General features: G+C 54.6%; 1 protein-coding gene across 2 annotated transcripts; it reads right to left on the reverse strand.

Annotated features, from left to right (window-relative positions):
* Positions 1-365: 365 nt before the first annotated feature.
* FTSJ3 (FtsJ RNA 2'-O-methyltransferase 3) lies at positions 366-13,737 on the reverse strand. 2 transcript variants are annotated; one of them, XM_090044727.1, is made up of 22 exons: positions 13,530-13,737; positions 12,140-12,296; positions 11,700-11,805; positions 10,742-10,788; positions 10,381-10,460; positions 9,940-10,039; positions 9,205-9,399; positions 8,976-9,091; positions 7,680-7,784; positions 7,327-7,427; positions 7,155-7,235; positions 6,907-7,044; positions 6,113-6,248; positions 5,603-5,805; positions 4,968-5,085; positions 4,388-4,481; positions 3,806-3,968; positions 2,821-2,897; positions 2,583-2,685; positions 2,008-2,191; positions 1,831-1,925; positions 366-788 (listed from the first exon to the last, which is right to left on the reverse strand). In XM_090044727.1, exons 2-22 carry the CDS (start codon positions 12,204-12,206, stop codon positions 599-601), a joined length of 2,499 nt encoding a protein of 832 aa, XP_089900853.1. In that variant the 5' UTR covers positions 12,207-12,296; positions 13,530-13,737; the 3' UTR covers positions 366-598. The 2 variants fall into 2 exon arrangements, 1 of the variants encoding a protein (XP_089900853.1); XR_016441980.1 differs by lacking the exon at positions 2,583-2,685 and having other exon boundaries at positions 743-788.
* Between the last annotated feature and the right edge of the window lie 117 nt (positions 13,738-13,854).

Below are 13,854 nucleotides of genomic sequence, written 5' to 3' on the forward strand. Positions count from 1 at the left end.
CCAGCTCCAAGTGGCTTCTCCTACTGCCTGGGGTTCAGGTGGCCCTGGGGAGAGATGAGTCTGACCTCAATTGAGACACCACCCAGCAAGGCAGGGAGATGCAGGGAGGACGCTGTGGCCGGAATAGGGAGACATGGGGCAGCAGGCTCAACCAGCCTCCGCAATGAGAAAGAGAGGGTGGGGAAGGGAGGTGGGCCTCAGGCCACGGCCTGCCCAGAATTTACAGCTCTGGTGTCAACATGGCAGTAAAACCACGTGGCCAGGGCTAGCCAATCACCTGCAGCAAGTGTAAGAAAGGCCTTGGGCAATACCACAACTAAAGCCGCTTGCCCCAGGGTGACCTGGTTTAGACAGGAAGCTACCTCCTATGTTAAGGCACTGATTAAACAGAGCACATCTTACAGCTGACCATGTCCTCCTTGTGGTCACAAGCACCTGGACTGCAACAGAGACAGACCCAGACACTGTCCAGCATCATGTAGTCAGGGCCTGGCCTGGCACATGGGTGGTCCCACAATCACCAGCCCAGCACAGCGTCTAGTGCTGACAGGAGCCGGCCTTGCCCAGTGCTCCCAAGCCAAGTCTTGAGTTGGCCACATTACTTGTGGTGCCTTTTCTTCTGCTCCTTGCGTTTCTGAGCCCTCATGTCCTTCTTCATGCGAGTGTCCACGACCTTGAAGTGACCTTTGACTCCCGCAGGGCGGCTCACGCGTCGGCCAACTCCTTTCTTGGCCACCACATATGTGACCTTGCGTTTCTCCTTCCCGAGCCCAGCCTTCTTATAGATGCTGCCGGAGGAGAGAAAGAGGGGTCAGAGCAGAGTCTCACCCTCTTGCCAACCTGCCCTTGTCCCAACCCAGAGCTGTTCTCCTGCCAACAGAGAAAGGCAAAGAGTGGAACCAGATCCATGGCAGGTGCGGGCTTGCTTATGGACACTGGAAGCAGTTCCGAAACTTGGACTCCCTGCCCTAAGTGGTGCATGACTGGAACTGCATCTAAGGGAATAGAGTTGCTCTACCTCCAGCACCAGGCTCTAGCCCTCAGGACAAAGTTCAGTCTTTTCCTCTCGCCCTCTAGCCTCTGTTCTTCACTCCTTTGTTTCTCCCCCTCCCCTGCTTCTAGGTCTCCTCCCACTCCATCTGGACCCACAACCAGGCCTTGACAAAGACCCATCCATTTCAATCCCCACAGCCTTTCTGCCTTCCCCTGGCTGCTGCTACCTGGGCAGCCTTAGGCTGCCCAAGTTTTGCCAGCACCAGAGATAAGCCTAGGAAGGAGGTGGGGTACAACAATCCAAGGCTGAAGATTTTGAGGATTGGGGTGTCCTGATACTCTTGCCAGCACTTCTGCTCAGAGTTATACTGACTCTCAAATTTAGGGTCAGGAAGAAACCTTCCTTCTAAACCAAACTGACACACTACAGACTTGCTCTGTAGTATGGATCATGGTCCTCTTCCTAAAATCCTCTAAGCAAATACTAACCAACTACTCATCCACTGGCAGTACCCTGGCCTCCTCTCCTTTTTCCTATGACAATTTTGGGGGGAGGAGATGTTCCTAGTGTTGTGTCTTGTAACTGTTTATCACTGTTTAAATTTTAGGGAATCCTTCAGTGGGGTTGCCTATGAACTGGACTCAGTGGCCCAAGTCCTACGTGCCCAAGTCTCCCATCATGGTTCTGCTGGTGAACAACAGCACTGAAATCCTGAACTCCAGCTCTATGACCATGCTATGCCCAGGCACATGGGCCCAGCCCTCCGGTATCACCTGACGGCCTTGCCCCTGTAACGGTTACAGTGAGCAAGATCACCCCCACGTGCTGTGACTCACCGACGCAACTGGGCCATCTTCTCACGCTCCGAGATATCTACCGTGCTCACAACAGCCTCTGCCTTCTTCTTCATCTGCTCCATCTTCTTCAGCATCTGGGGGAGATGGGGAGAGATCAGCAGGGCAGGCAGAAGACAGGGGGGAGCACTTCTTGCATGAAGCCACTGGTTCTCTTACCCGCCGCTTCTTCCGGGCCTTGGCCTCTGCCACCTTCTTAATGGGGCGAGCGTTAATCTGGCGCCAGCGCTGCCGGTACTCTTCCACTGTCTGCCGATCCAGGGGTAGCTGCTTCCGGCGGTGCTGAAGCTCCTCCTCCACAAACCAATCCGGCAGCTCCCCCTCCTCTTCATTAAAGGTGTACCTGGGGCAAGTGAAGCCACGTTCCTTCACCCTGGGACTGGGAAGGACTCCTTGTCCATGAGGGGACTGCCCTCTCTGCACCCCCTCCACGTGTACCGCAGGACAGAGACCAACCTAACAATACTCCAAAGGAGGGGTTCCTCTCACAGAATGACCCAGGTTACCAAAGAACAGAAGACACAAGTCTCCTCCTCTCCCTGAAGTTGCCCTATGAACACAGCTCACCCATATACAGCCAGGAGAGACTGGGGCCCAAAAAAACAAACCCCCACTCCCGCAGCAGACCCTCTTTCCTTAAGGGTGAGTGACCACAAATTGATGGTCTCCATCGGGGCAGAACTCCTGCCCCCCTCCCTTCTTGGTCTGAGTGACATCACTGCTACCCCAGGTACCTGTTGAAGGAATCATCAATCAGATTCCGCCTGGCCTTCTTGGATGTGGCAATGACAGATCCCAGAGTGAGCCCCTCTGCATCCAGGACCCGTGCTCTCTTCACTGAAGAGGGACATGGGCAAGTTAGGGCTAAACTGCCATCCCTTCCCCCAACCCCACCTATGCCCCCAGATATCCAGAGCCTCAAGAGCCATGGGCCTCACCAGAACCCACAGCCCTTCCCCTGCCACCCCTTACCTGGATCCTCAATAGGCACCACCTCGATGCCACCTGGGGCAGCCTGCACTTGCTTCCTTCCCACCTGTGGTGGCAGGCTATAGAGGGGAAAAGAGAGGGGAGCCATTACTTACATGCAGCAACCAACAGGGCAAGGTAGCACAGCTCAGGCCTAACACAGTGGGTCTAGGGTGAAGGGACAGCACATGTAGCTGCCCACATGCACATATATGCTTGCCATGGTTGGGCATAACCACAGTTTGCCTCTCCCCCACAGCAGGTCAGCCCTCCTCCCCTAAGACAGAAACTGGCCTGCTCTTCATTCTTCCAAAAGTTCTTCACTGTTAGAACAGGAAGGCAGTAGAATAGACTGCCATGGGAAGCTGTGGACTCTCCATCAGTGGAGGTGTTCAAGAAAGGGCTAGAAAAACATTGGTCAGGGATGACCTAGGTGTAGCTTTGCCTACGTTCTACAACGGGTATTTCCCCATGCTTCTGGGCTTTCTTGGTTGTTTCAGGGGACTGGAAGGGAATTTTCCCCTCCCTCCCCTGTGTGTCAGGGGGTTTTTAAGCCTTCCTCAGAAGCACTGGGTGTTGGCTGCAGCCAAAGCTGGGGATTTTGACTGGGCTGTGCCAGTGCTCCCGGTAGGACTTAAACCTGGAGGCTCCTGACTAAACAATCTTGCTCCTCTGCTCAGAGTCAGACCAATCACCAATACTTGGGGTCAGAAAGGAATTTTACCCCATGATCATCAGTCTGGTACAAACTGTGTGGGGCTTTTTGCCTTCCTCTGTAGTGCAGGGCACAGCCCTTTACCTAGGGTCTTTTCAGTGCATATTAGCAACTTTTACAGTGGCAGAACATTGGCTGCTTTGAACACCCGCAGGTAAAGCAGGGGGATGTCTTGCGTTGTGTCAGTTGACTGTTTGGATAGGGATGATCCTGCCTCAGGGAGGGAGCTAGACTAGACTTCCAGCCCTATTTCTCTGTGATTCTACTATTCACCTTTCCTCATGGCTGCTGCTGTCATTGTCATCCTCAGAGCTGCTCTCCCCACCATCCTGGGCTTCACCAAGGTTAGACCCTGTGTCAGGCCCAGGCCTGGTCTTCACTGTATCTCCTTCCCGAGGCGGCTTCTTCTTTTCCTTCCTCTTTTCAGTCTTTTTGTCTAAGTGACAAGGAGCAGGGGGAACCAAAAATAAAATGGCTGAGAAGGAACTAGGAAACAGAAAAGGCCCAGCTAGGGACTTGTTCTACCCTGGGGCCCAAAGATGGGTGCTGCTGCTTGCAAACAACTACACTCCTGCTTTTCCTCAGTCTGGACAGGCTGAGGGCAGGCTGACAGCTACATAGCCCAGCACCCAGTAGAGCCCTGTGCCCTGTTGCTGGGAAAAGTATGTACCAGTGGTACAACTGACTCCCACATGAACACTTGTTCTTCACCTACTACGGCAGGGTTGGGAGCACAGTTGCCTGCCCAGCTCCACACCCAGATGAGGAGGGATGTCTCAACTTCCCCCGAACACCCAGGGCCCTCTTCCTGGGAACTGTGGGTCCCATACACAAAGACCCTGCCCTCCTACGCACCTGGCAGGGGCTCCCTCTTCCTCTTGGCCAGTGTCTGTGACTGCTTGATCTCCAGATCCTCGTCCTCATCCTCATCAATGCCAGCAAAGGCATCCTGCAAACAGGAAGAGGTTGGTGGCAGGGCAGAGTTGAGGGTGCCAGGTGGGTGTGGTAAGATACACGGAGGGAAGGAGCATGCAGTTGGGCAGAGAGGGGGTACAAACCATGCTGCTCTGGCTATTTTCACCAGCCCCCGCCACATACAGGCTCCTGAAGCAGTAGTGTAGGAGCAACAAGTGGGAGGACTCCCTGGTACCAACAGCACTGAGTGCAGGGCAGGCAGGTCTGCCCAGGGCAGGCAGGTCTGGGGGGACTGGAAGAGACTCCTACATTCCCCACATACCATGGCCCCCTCCTCTGTGCTGCCTTGAAGCATAACATAGCCCTTGATTCCAGCCAGCAAGGGTCCCTCTGGCCTGGATGTGTGCAGCAGGGCTAGAGACACACCTGAAGCTCTGGCTTTTGTTAAGGAAAGTGAGGGAGGACTGGAACCCCCACCTCTTCCCAAGCCTCACCCACCTGAGCCAGCATAGGGACCCACCTTCCCAAACCACAGACTGGTCTGCCTCTCCTCTAGCACAGACTTCGTTTCGAGGGGCACCAGCAGGGGGTTCTTCTTCTCCTCCTCCTCCTCCTCCTCCCCCACATCAAACGTCTCCCTGTAATACAGACAGTCCAATGAGGTCACCACAGCAGGCCCAGGAGAGGCAGCGCTGGGCTGGGCACTCCCCAGTCCAGCACCCAGTACCAGGAGCTCTAGGACCTCACAGGAAAGTGAGAACAGGTGTCCTCAGGGTCTGGCTTCTAGAGTTCAGGCATGAGCTGGCCAGCCCTCATGCTGAGGCCTCTGGGAAAATGGGACAGGCCCATCCCTCCAGCAGGTGATCTTACCAGGCCCCTTAAGGGCACCTGTGGTGCTGGGGGCCTATGGACTTGCAAGATAACTCTGCATGTTCAACGTTTCCAGTACGCCATAGCACAGGCACTGTGATCCATTACCTTTATGGCAAATCAAGTGCAACCTGCCCCTGAACACAATCATGAAGCCGCATCCTGGGACTCAACCCCAGCACCCAGCCTGGGCACCCTTGACTGCTGCTGCTGGGATCCCCACATTGGTCTCCACCAATAAGCAATGCACGCAAGTCCTTCCCTCCCCCTCGCCATAGCCCTCACCTCTTTGGCTTCTGCTTGGCCTTCTCCAGCTGCTTCTGCTGCTCCTCAACCTCTGCCAGGTCATCTGAGTCCAGGTCACTGGCCAGAGACATGGCATCAGCCTCATCCTGCTCTGAGATGCATACGTCGTCCTCCTCCCCGTGCTGAGTCTCCAGGAAGACATCCGCTGATGCCATGTCCCCTTTTGCTACCTCATTCAGCAGCTGAAAAACAAGGAATGAGCCGGTTGCCTCAGAGCTCCCCCATCCCTGCCTCAGCCACAGTCCACCTCAATTCCAGCCATGCCTTTGCCAGCCCCACTAACATCCTCAAGTCTCTTCCATCATTCCAGGCCCCCACTTTCCCCAGCAAACCACAACCCAAACATCTTCCCTCCCTTCCCCACACCAGGCCTTCAGCTCTGAAGATGCCCCTTGGATGAACCCCACCCAGGACAGATGTTCCCAGTCATGCTGTGCAGAAAGCTAGCCAGACCCAGCTCTCCTGGCTCTCCACTGCCAGGGTCCCCACCTTTGTCTTCCCAATGGTTTTGAGTGAGAACATGCCAGTCTCGCCCTCATCTGCAATGGAGACACCAGGAAGGTCCATCTTCAGCTCGACACGCTCACGCTGTTTCCGCTGCTCCTTCAGGATCTTCTTTTTCTTCCTGGATAAGCAATCAGATAGAGATGGTGGGGGCACGAGGTTACATTCATGACTCACTCTGGAACTCCAGGCTTCTCCACAAACTGCAGCAGGGTTGTAAGCACCACCAGCCCAAGCTGCTCACTGAAGAGACACCCCCAGCTGTCCCTCCATCAGGCAAATCATCCCTGCAATCCTGCCCCAGAATTCGCCCAATCTGCATAGCTCTCAGCACTCACCAAGAAGCCTATTTGGGAGCAACAATGGAGCATCAACATCCACCCTACGGGTTTGTGCCACCCAGGAACCCCAAAGGCACCTCAAAAAGTTACTTCTGACTACCCATGGGGACAGGGCTCCTGACTGCCCCGGCTAGAGTTCTTAGCCACAGCACTGGGGCTCTGCAGGGTTCCCCATCTGAAACCCCTTGCCTGGCCTAGCTGATAACAAGCATCTCACCTACCTACAACACTGGGAACCCCCCTCCCCTGAAAACCCACATCCATCCCATCCTCCATGCTCCCACGCCACAAAGGCCCCACCCCAGGTACAAAAAGCAACAAGGCAAAAAGCTGTCATCTCTGCCCTGGGACCACAGACAGAGCTTCATGTCACATGAAGACAACTGGCTAGGCCTCAGCTGTCACTGCCCTACCACCATTGGAATGGATAGCACTCACCTCTTCAGTTCAGCCAACTCCTCTGCCTTCATCTCAGCCAATTTCAGCTCCAACTCCTCTTCCTCATTTACGTCATCAGCCCCCGCTTTTGCTGGCTTCTTGGCTTCCTCCTCCTCATCTTCCTCACCAGAGCTCAAACTGCCAGAAGATAGAAGTCACTCAGCCTGCCTCTGCACTGCACTCTGGGGTCAGTCCTCCTCCCTGGGTCCTTCCCCACTGCAGCTCAATTGCCCTGCCTCTCCTCCTACCTGATGTCCAGCTCCTTGGCCTGCTCCTTCAGCTTTTTGGCCAGAAATCGCCGGAGCTTTGTTCTCCAGTTCAGCAGGGCCCTGGGCAGAAGGAGACACAGTGAGATCTCCCTGCCCTACACAAGAGTAGAATCCACCACATGCAGCCCATGAGTGCCCCCACCTCACGTACCTGAGCTCCTTGCGCCCTAGCACACGGATGTCACGGCAGCACTGGCGTAGCTCCTCAGTGGTGGCACTATGCCGCTCCAGCTCACCATCCTCCAGTGTGATCTGCACAGGAGACCAAAGAAAGTGACAGCTGCTGCCTCCTGACAAGTCTCCTCCCTTCAACCCTGAGGTCAGGGCTAGGGGCCCATCAGTGAGTCATGACTACTGTGAACCACGTCACCAGGGGCAAGCAAAGGGGTGCCAAATCCTGCTGACTCCTCCTCACACCTCATTTGCTTCCTGGACAAGATGGCAACCTCACCCTGCTCTGCTTCCACAGGGGCCAGCCCTACCCAACCTGGCCAGGGTACACACCTCATTGGCCTTGGAGAGAAAATCCACAGGGTTGGGGGCCTTGAGAAAATCCATCAGTGTGAAGCGGTGGTAGAGTGTTGTGTCACCCTCAGCATAGCCCTCTGCCTGCAAGAGAAAGGAAGAGAGGATGTTGAGAGGCAGAGCCATGGGTTCCCAGATTTTCAGGCCAGAGAGAACCATTACACCAAGTTCCCATGCACTGTAGAGAGGACAAGCTACTCTCTAGGACAACTTGGCCCTAGATATTGCTTAATGAGCCATCTATTTGTGCATCTGCAGGCCTTAGTATCAACAATTTTTTTTTGTTTTTTACTTCCCTCCAAACTATTGACCAAGCTGATCAATGCCAGGGACCTAGTGCTGATTCCAGTAAAGCCCATGCAGCAAGGATGCCCTGGCAGCAGCAACTTCTTAGGATTCAGCAGATGCTTTATTGATCCTGCAGGGTGCCGGGATTTCGAGATGTCAAGCAGTCATAAGTCAGCCACTGGGCAAAGACCTGTGCACATCACATCTAGAATCCAGAATGGGCTTCCAAGTGAGGTGGTGCTCTCCCCTACCTTGGAGGTCTGTAAGAGCAGACTGGACATGCACCTGGCTGCAGCACTTTTTCCTCCCCAGGTTGAGGGTAAGGGGTCAGACTCAATGATCTACTGAGGTCCCTTCGGACCCTGAAAATCTATGACATCTATAGGTACCTTTAATCAGCCAAACTTGTAATCTCAAAGGATGAGGTCATGTTGGTTTGAACACATCCATTTTTCAAACCTTCTCTCAACTGCCATTGTTACATGCCTCTTCTCATCCTGTTAACTGAGCCCTGCCTCAGCTTTTCCTTGCCTTGCCACAGGCTGGTGCTAGGTCAACCAGCGTGTAACTACCCACATGGTTCTGCCCCTCCTTTCTGAAAGCAGCGCAGCCTTGACACTCCCTCAAAATCTCCCTAGCAAGCCAAGAGGCAGTAAAAATAACACAAGAGGGGAGGGTTAGTAGAACCTGCCAATCTGAAAGTATTAATCTCTGGCAAATTATATTTAATATTCTCCTGTGTTAGTGGACTGGAAAAGCCTTCACCTCCATGTGCGATACAAGCACAGCACCCAACTTCTTTGCAATCCTAAGAGTTTTTCAAGCTCTTGTCTGTTAACAGTCTCATTTTACTAGGATATGAATTGTTACAAGACCCACAGACACACCCCAGGATACGAACCTCTCTCCTCAGCCCTGGGGGTTGCTTGTCCTGCCCCAGAGGGCCCCATACCCTCCATTCCCCCCTAGCCAGGGATACTCTCATACCTTTGGCTTCTTCTTGGTCACCAGCTCACTCACAGACTTGGCCTGAACTTCAACTTCCTTGAAGGCATATTTTGGATCGAAAAATTTGCTGTCAATTTTATCTGGGGCCAGGTATCCTTGGAGACAGTGGAGGATCAGAGACGTCAGCACATACCTCCTGCCCATTTCCATCAAGCACCCTTACCCCTCACACCTGCCCCCAGTCCCCTTCCCCCTCCCCCCTGCTCACCTTGGCAGACAACAAAGATCTCAGCCGACTCATTGCGGGAGGCCTGTGGTTTGGTGGCCTGCACTTTGTGGAAGAACTGCTGGAAGATCCAGAGCAGGGGCTGGTAGTCACGGGAGCGGAAAACCTTGGTGATGAACCAGCCACCTTTGCAGAGGAATTCACAGGCGAGCTTCAGGGCCATGAGTGTCAGATTGGCTGAAGTGTGGAAGGGAGAGAGGGCAGGAGTCAGCTCTTCACCTAGTACCCAAAGCCTCCACTCTCCACGTTCCCCAAACTCAGAGATAGGGCAGCCTCTGCCCTGTGAAAGGGGCTCCGACTAGATTTTGGTGCCAACGGCAACCAGTGCTGTGGTAACCCAGGGATGCATCAGGGCAGGGAGGCCAGCTTGGGCCAGGATTTCACTCGGGGCTTGAACAGGGCAGGGGGAGGTGGCACACCTGGGTCACATAGCTTTGTCATAGTTGGAGACCTGTAACATGCCCATGGGAGCAAAGACCTCCTACCAGTTCACTGTCTGAGGACACATGGCCCACAATACTGTGCAGCACAGGGTGGGTTGCCCAATCCCTCTGAACCAAGCCACTGAGCAGGGCCAGAACCACTGACTGCAGCTCAAGGGTGCATATTTAGAGTGGACTAAATCCCTGGCCCCTGTGGAGATAAGGGCTGCCACTGAGCTCAAGGGGCAGAGAAGAGCCCTGTCCAGGACAGAGGAGCCTGGGAGGAGGGACATACCTTGAGAGTAAGCATCGTGCACCCAGCTCGCCCCCACGTTGGGGGCCCCATCGTTAAGTACCACATCTACCTTCCATGTCTTCAGCTCCTTGCGCAAGACCTAAGGAGGTGAGAGAGCATGATGAGCCTGGCTTGTCACGACTCCCACTTGGAGCATCCTGGAGTCCCAAGCTCCAGCACACCACGTCACCCTGCTCCCTATGCAGCACCCAGAGGCCAAGAGTCCTACCTCTCTGCACATCCTAAACCCAGGCACTGATAAATCCCTACTCCCCAGCTAGGGGAGTCCAGGTTGCGTCTGCAGATTCCTGTCCCAGATAGGCCCTTGGAGCACGTGTGTGAGATGTCTTTCCCCCACCCATATGCAGTGCCAAGCTGGGTGAGTCATGCTAAACCATCACACCACTGGGTTACAGCTGGCCCAGCAGGCAGAACTGTTACCTGACGGCATTTCTCCGTAGTTATGTCCTCCTGCAGCGTCACCACATTGGGGATGGGCTTGATGGGAACCAGATCCACCCCTAGTAACAAGAGAGTGCCAAGGAGATCAGTACTTGCTGAAACCCAGTCCTGTTCCCAGAGAGGCATCCCAGTCCACCACAGCTCTCCCTTCCATATACCTCTGAGGGTACAGCAACAACCAGTCCCAGCCAATACGCACCCCTTTGATCATTAGGAACAGCAGTGTTCCTTTCCTAGCAGCCCCCAAAGACACCCCTTGTCTCCTCAGCCTGCTCCCCACAGACATCTTGCCCCTGCCTTCCCCCACAAGCCAGTACACAGGCTCCCCCACCTCACTCACCGATAATAAGACTGGAAACCGGCATAAATTTGGAGGCCACCTGCAGCCTGTGGAGAGCAGAAAGGGTCAGAAAGCCTCACTCTTGTACCATAACCTTCTGCATGAAGGCTCTTCTCATCCTCCATCTCAAAGGAGATGAGCTGCATGCAATTAACTTCAGCACCAAGCACACACCCTGTGATCCCACCCAGGAGGGCCTGTCTGAGCACGCATCTCTCAGAAAAGGATACAGAGCTGCATTCCCAGTGGCCAAGAAGGGCATAAGTGGGGAGGGGCCCCCAAGTGTCACCCTTTCCTAACTGGCATGGGACAAAATGTCCAGGACAGAGAATAGATCCCAGCAGGGACCCGCTGTTCACTGCAAGGTGATGCCAGCCCAAGCCATACTACTTTGGCTGAAGACAAGTTGTTCCAGAGGGGCTGCACACACACAGAGCCACAGGGAAACAAGGCCTCCCCTTTGGGGACACTGAGCAGAGTGCACAGGGGCCATCAGAACCAGTGCCTCCCAGCAGGCTAGGATTCCAAACAGCCTACAGCTTGCCAGCGACTAACTGCTCTTGGAGCTGACCTCTCTGAGAAGCTTGCTGAGGCATCCTGAGCATGACATCTCCAGCACCCTTGTAGCCTGAGCCAGAGGCAGTACTGAGCTAAGACTTGCCAGGGAAGTCCCCTAACTGTAGGGAATGGACAAGGCTTGTCCCTGCCTAGAGAACACGAGCCACTCAATTTCAGCTCATGACTTGGTTGCCCAGACTCTGAGGAAGTCAGGGCTACAAATCAATCTGAGCACAGACAGCTTGAACCAAGAACCATGTGGGCCAGGCTCTGGGTTTTTCCAGGGCCCTGATCAGCCTGGGGCTTGGATGCGAGCAAGCTGGCTGTAGCTCCCACCAGCTAGCCAGGACACTCCTGTATCTCACAATCCAATGGCAAGCAGGAGGGCCCTCTAACTCACCATCCCCCAGGGGCTGCACACAAGTCCACCAGTGCCCGGGCTTTCTGCAGGAATTGGAACTTCCGGTTGAGCTGAATCAGCTTGAAAGAGGATCGGGAGCGAAACCCTAAAGGAAAAAGGGGTGGGGGGGAAAAAAAAATATCAGAGCCCTCCCAAGAGCCTGGGATATCCCAAACAGACACTCTGCAGCAAAAAGGAGTAGGAGAGGCCAATCAGTGCCCATTACTTACTCTGAAGCAGCCACCACACTGCAGGCACAACGAGTACAAAAGGATGGCCAACACAGAAGTAACAGTGACTTGGGCAAGCAGACAGGGGGCCGCGGCCCGACCTGGCCTACCACCAAGGAAACGCAGAGGTCCTGGTGGGTAGTTATGCCAAGGGAGATCCACCAGAACAACTCCACAGACAGACGGGGCCAGCTTCTCATCCCCACTCACCAGTTTCCTTTGCCAGGTGGTAGAACTTGTCCCGTCGGCTCTTCCCAACTTTGCCTTTCTTGCCCATGCTGGTAGGTGAATGAGTTTGCGCCGGGGCTCACCTCAGGGATGCAGGGTGATCCCTGTGACCAGTGCCAGGAAGCAATGGAAATGTCTTCTGCAGAGAAAGGAAAGGCAGCAACAGGCTGAAGACAGGTAAAATAGCCCCGTATTGACTTTGAGTGCCCCAAAGTCCTCAGAAGCAGGACAATCACTGCAACACCTCATCTGGGCTGGGGGGAAGGGAGCACAGGCCTGAACTACATATTAGAGAGGGAATGATCACATTACTCTACCCTCAGCCCCACATCCTGCCCCTGAAGCTAGACCCAACCCCCTAACCACACCATGAGAAACCTTCAGGTGCTCTAAACCTTCTAGCAGGACTACAGAAAACCATCATACAACTCATTAACAGGATACACACAGGTCTCTTTCAAGTGTTACCATCAACTCTAAGGAAAACCCCATGCCGAGTCTGCCAGTCCCCTACAGCAGTAGCGGCTGAAGACAGTTGGTACCACATCATCCCAGCTGCCAAAGTAAAGAAAAAAACTCCAACCCCACTTGGTGCCATCTGCTGCCTGTATTGCAGTCATTAGACAGAAGGCACCTCTCATTAAACTAAAGGTCCCCTCAAAAATTGCCACCTCTCAGTGTTCACTCTTTTTTTTTTTTTTTACACTACAAAGTAATACTGGAACAATTATTCTGTTGCAAAGAACTGGGAACACCTTCAATGGGACAGAATGGTTTTAACTCATGGGTTCCTGCTTAAAATGCTTGGGTTTACCCTGTGAATCACATTTATGCATCTAACAGTGCTAACTTTGCCACCCAGGGCAACCATGAAAGGACCTCAAGGCCACAGCCCCTATCCAAACACCCCAGTCAGGACTAGATGCCAACTGGCCAGAACAGAAAGGAAAGCAAGCCAGGCTCAGAGCAGCAGAGCAAACCTCGGGACAGAGCCAACCTGGCCTGCTGGAGCCGGAGAACATGGACATGGCATCTCTAGCACTAAATCTTTCCCTTACAAACGCCTCTCCTTACCCCTCTGCTTATGATTTGCCTCTACCCCCAGCTGCTCCCCGCCCGCCCCCCTGCCCCTCGACTCTTCCCCCACAGCCCAAGGGGAGACATCGCAGGGGAGCTGCCAGGCAACCTCAAAGGCGGGGCGGCGGCTTCACTCCCTGCTTCCTCCCCTTGCATCAGGACCCCAGCTAGGGCAGCCCACCCGGCCACGCCGTACCAGGCGGGCAGGCCTCAAGGAAGCGGGGCTGGGACAGTCTAGACCCTGCAGGAGACTGGGAAATTCAGAGCCCGACCGACCAGCCCCAGTCCCACTCACCAGCTCCCAGACAGCTCCGGCTTCCACGTGCGCGCCCCGCGCTTCCGCCGCCAGGCCGGCGATCAGATGCACTTCCGCTTCCGGTACAAATTTCTCCCTCCGCCATCTTGAGAGTGGCGCTCAGTCGCTAACCGGCTTCGACCTCGCGCGCGGGAGGCGCACTGAGAGCACATCCTGTACGCAGAAAGCGGGCTAAGGTTCTCAGTGGGAGGTTGCCTTTCCGTCCAGGCCTCATAGCGGACCCTACCAAGATGGCGGCTGAAAGGGGCGGTGCGCACAGGACGAGCCATCAACAACAAAGCTGTCCCACTGCGCATGCGTGTCC

This window comes from Crocodylus siamensis, chromosome 4, assembly GCF_052110815.1.
Source record: "Crocodylus siamensis isolate JL-2025a chromosome 4, ASM5211081v1, whole genome shotgun sequence".
Lineage (NCBI taxonomy): Eukaryota > Metazoa > Chordata > Crocodylia > Crocodylidae > Crocodylus > Crocodylus siamensis.

Bases quoted from the DNA above. Each gene is read 5' to 3' on its own strand.
- FTSJ3 (XM_090044727.1), bottom strand. From the start codon at position 12,206: ATGGGCAAGAAAGGCAAAGTTGGGAAGAGCCGACGGGACAAGTTCTAC. The intron at 7,428-7,679 runs GTGTGTACCCTG...TCTCCTGTGCAG, and splicing joins TTCTCTCCAAGGCCAATGAG to ATCACACTGGAGGATGGTGA. The intron at 7,045-7,154 runs GTAGGAGGAGAG...ATCTTCTGGCAG, and splicing joins GCCAAGGAGCTGGACATCAG to TTTGAGCTCTGGTGAGGAAG.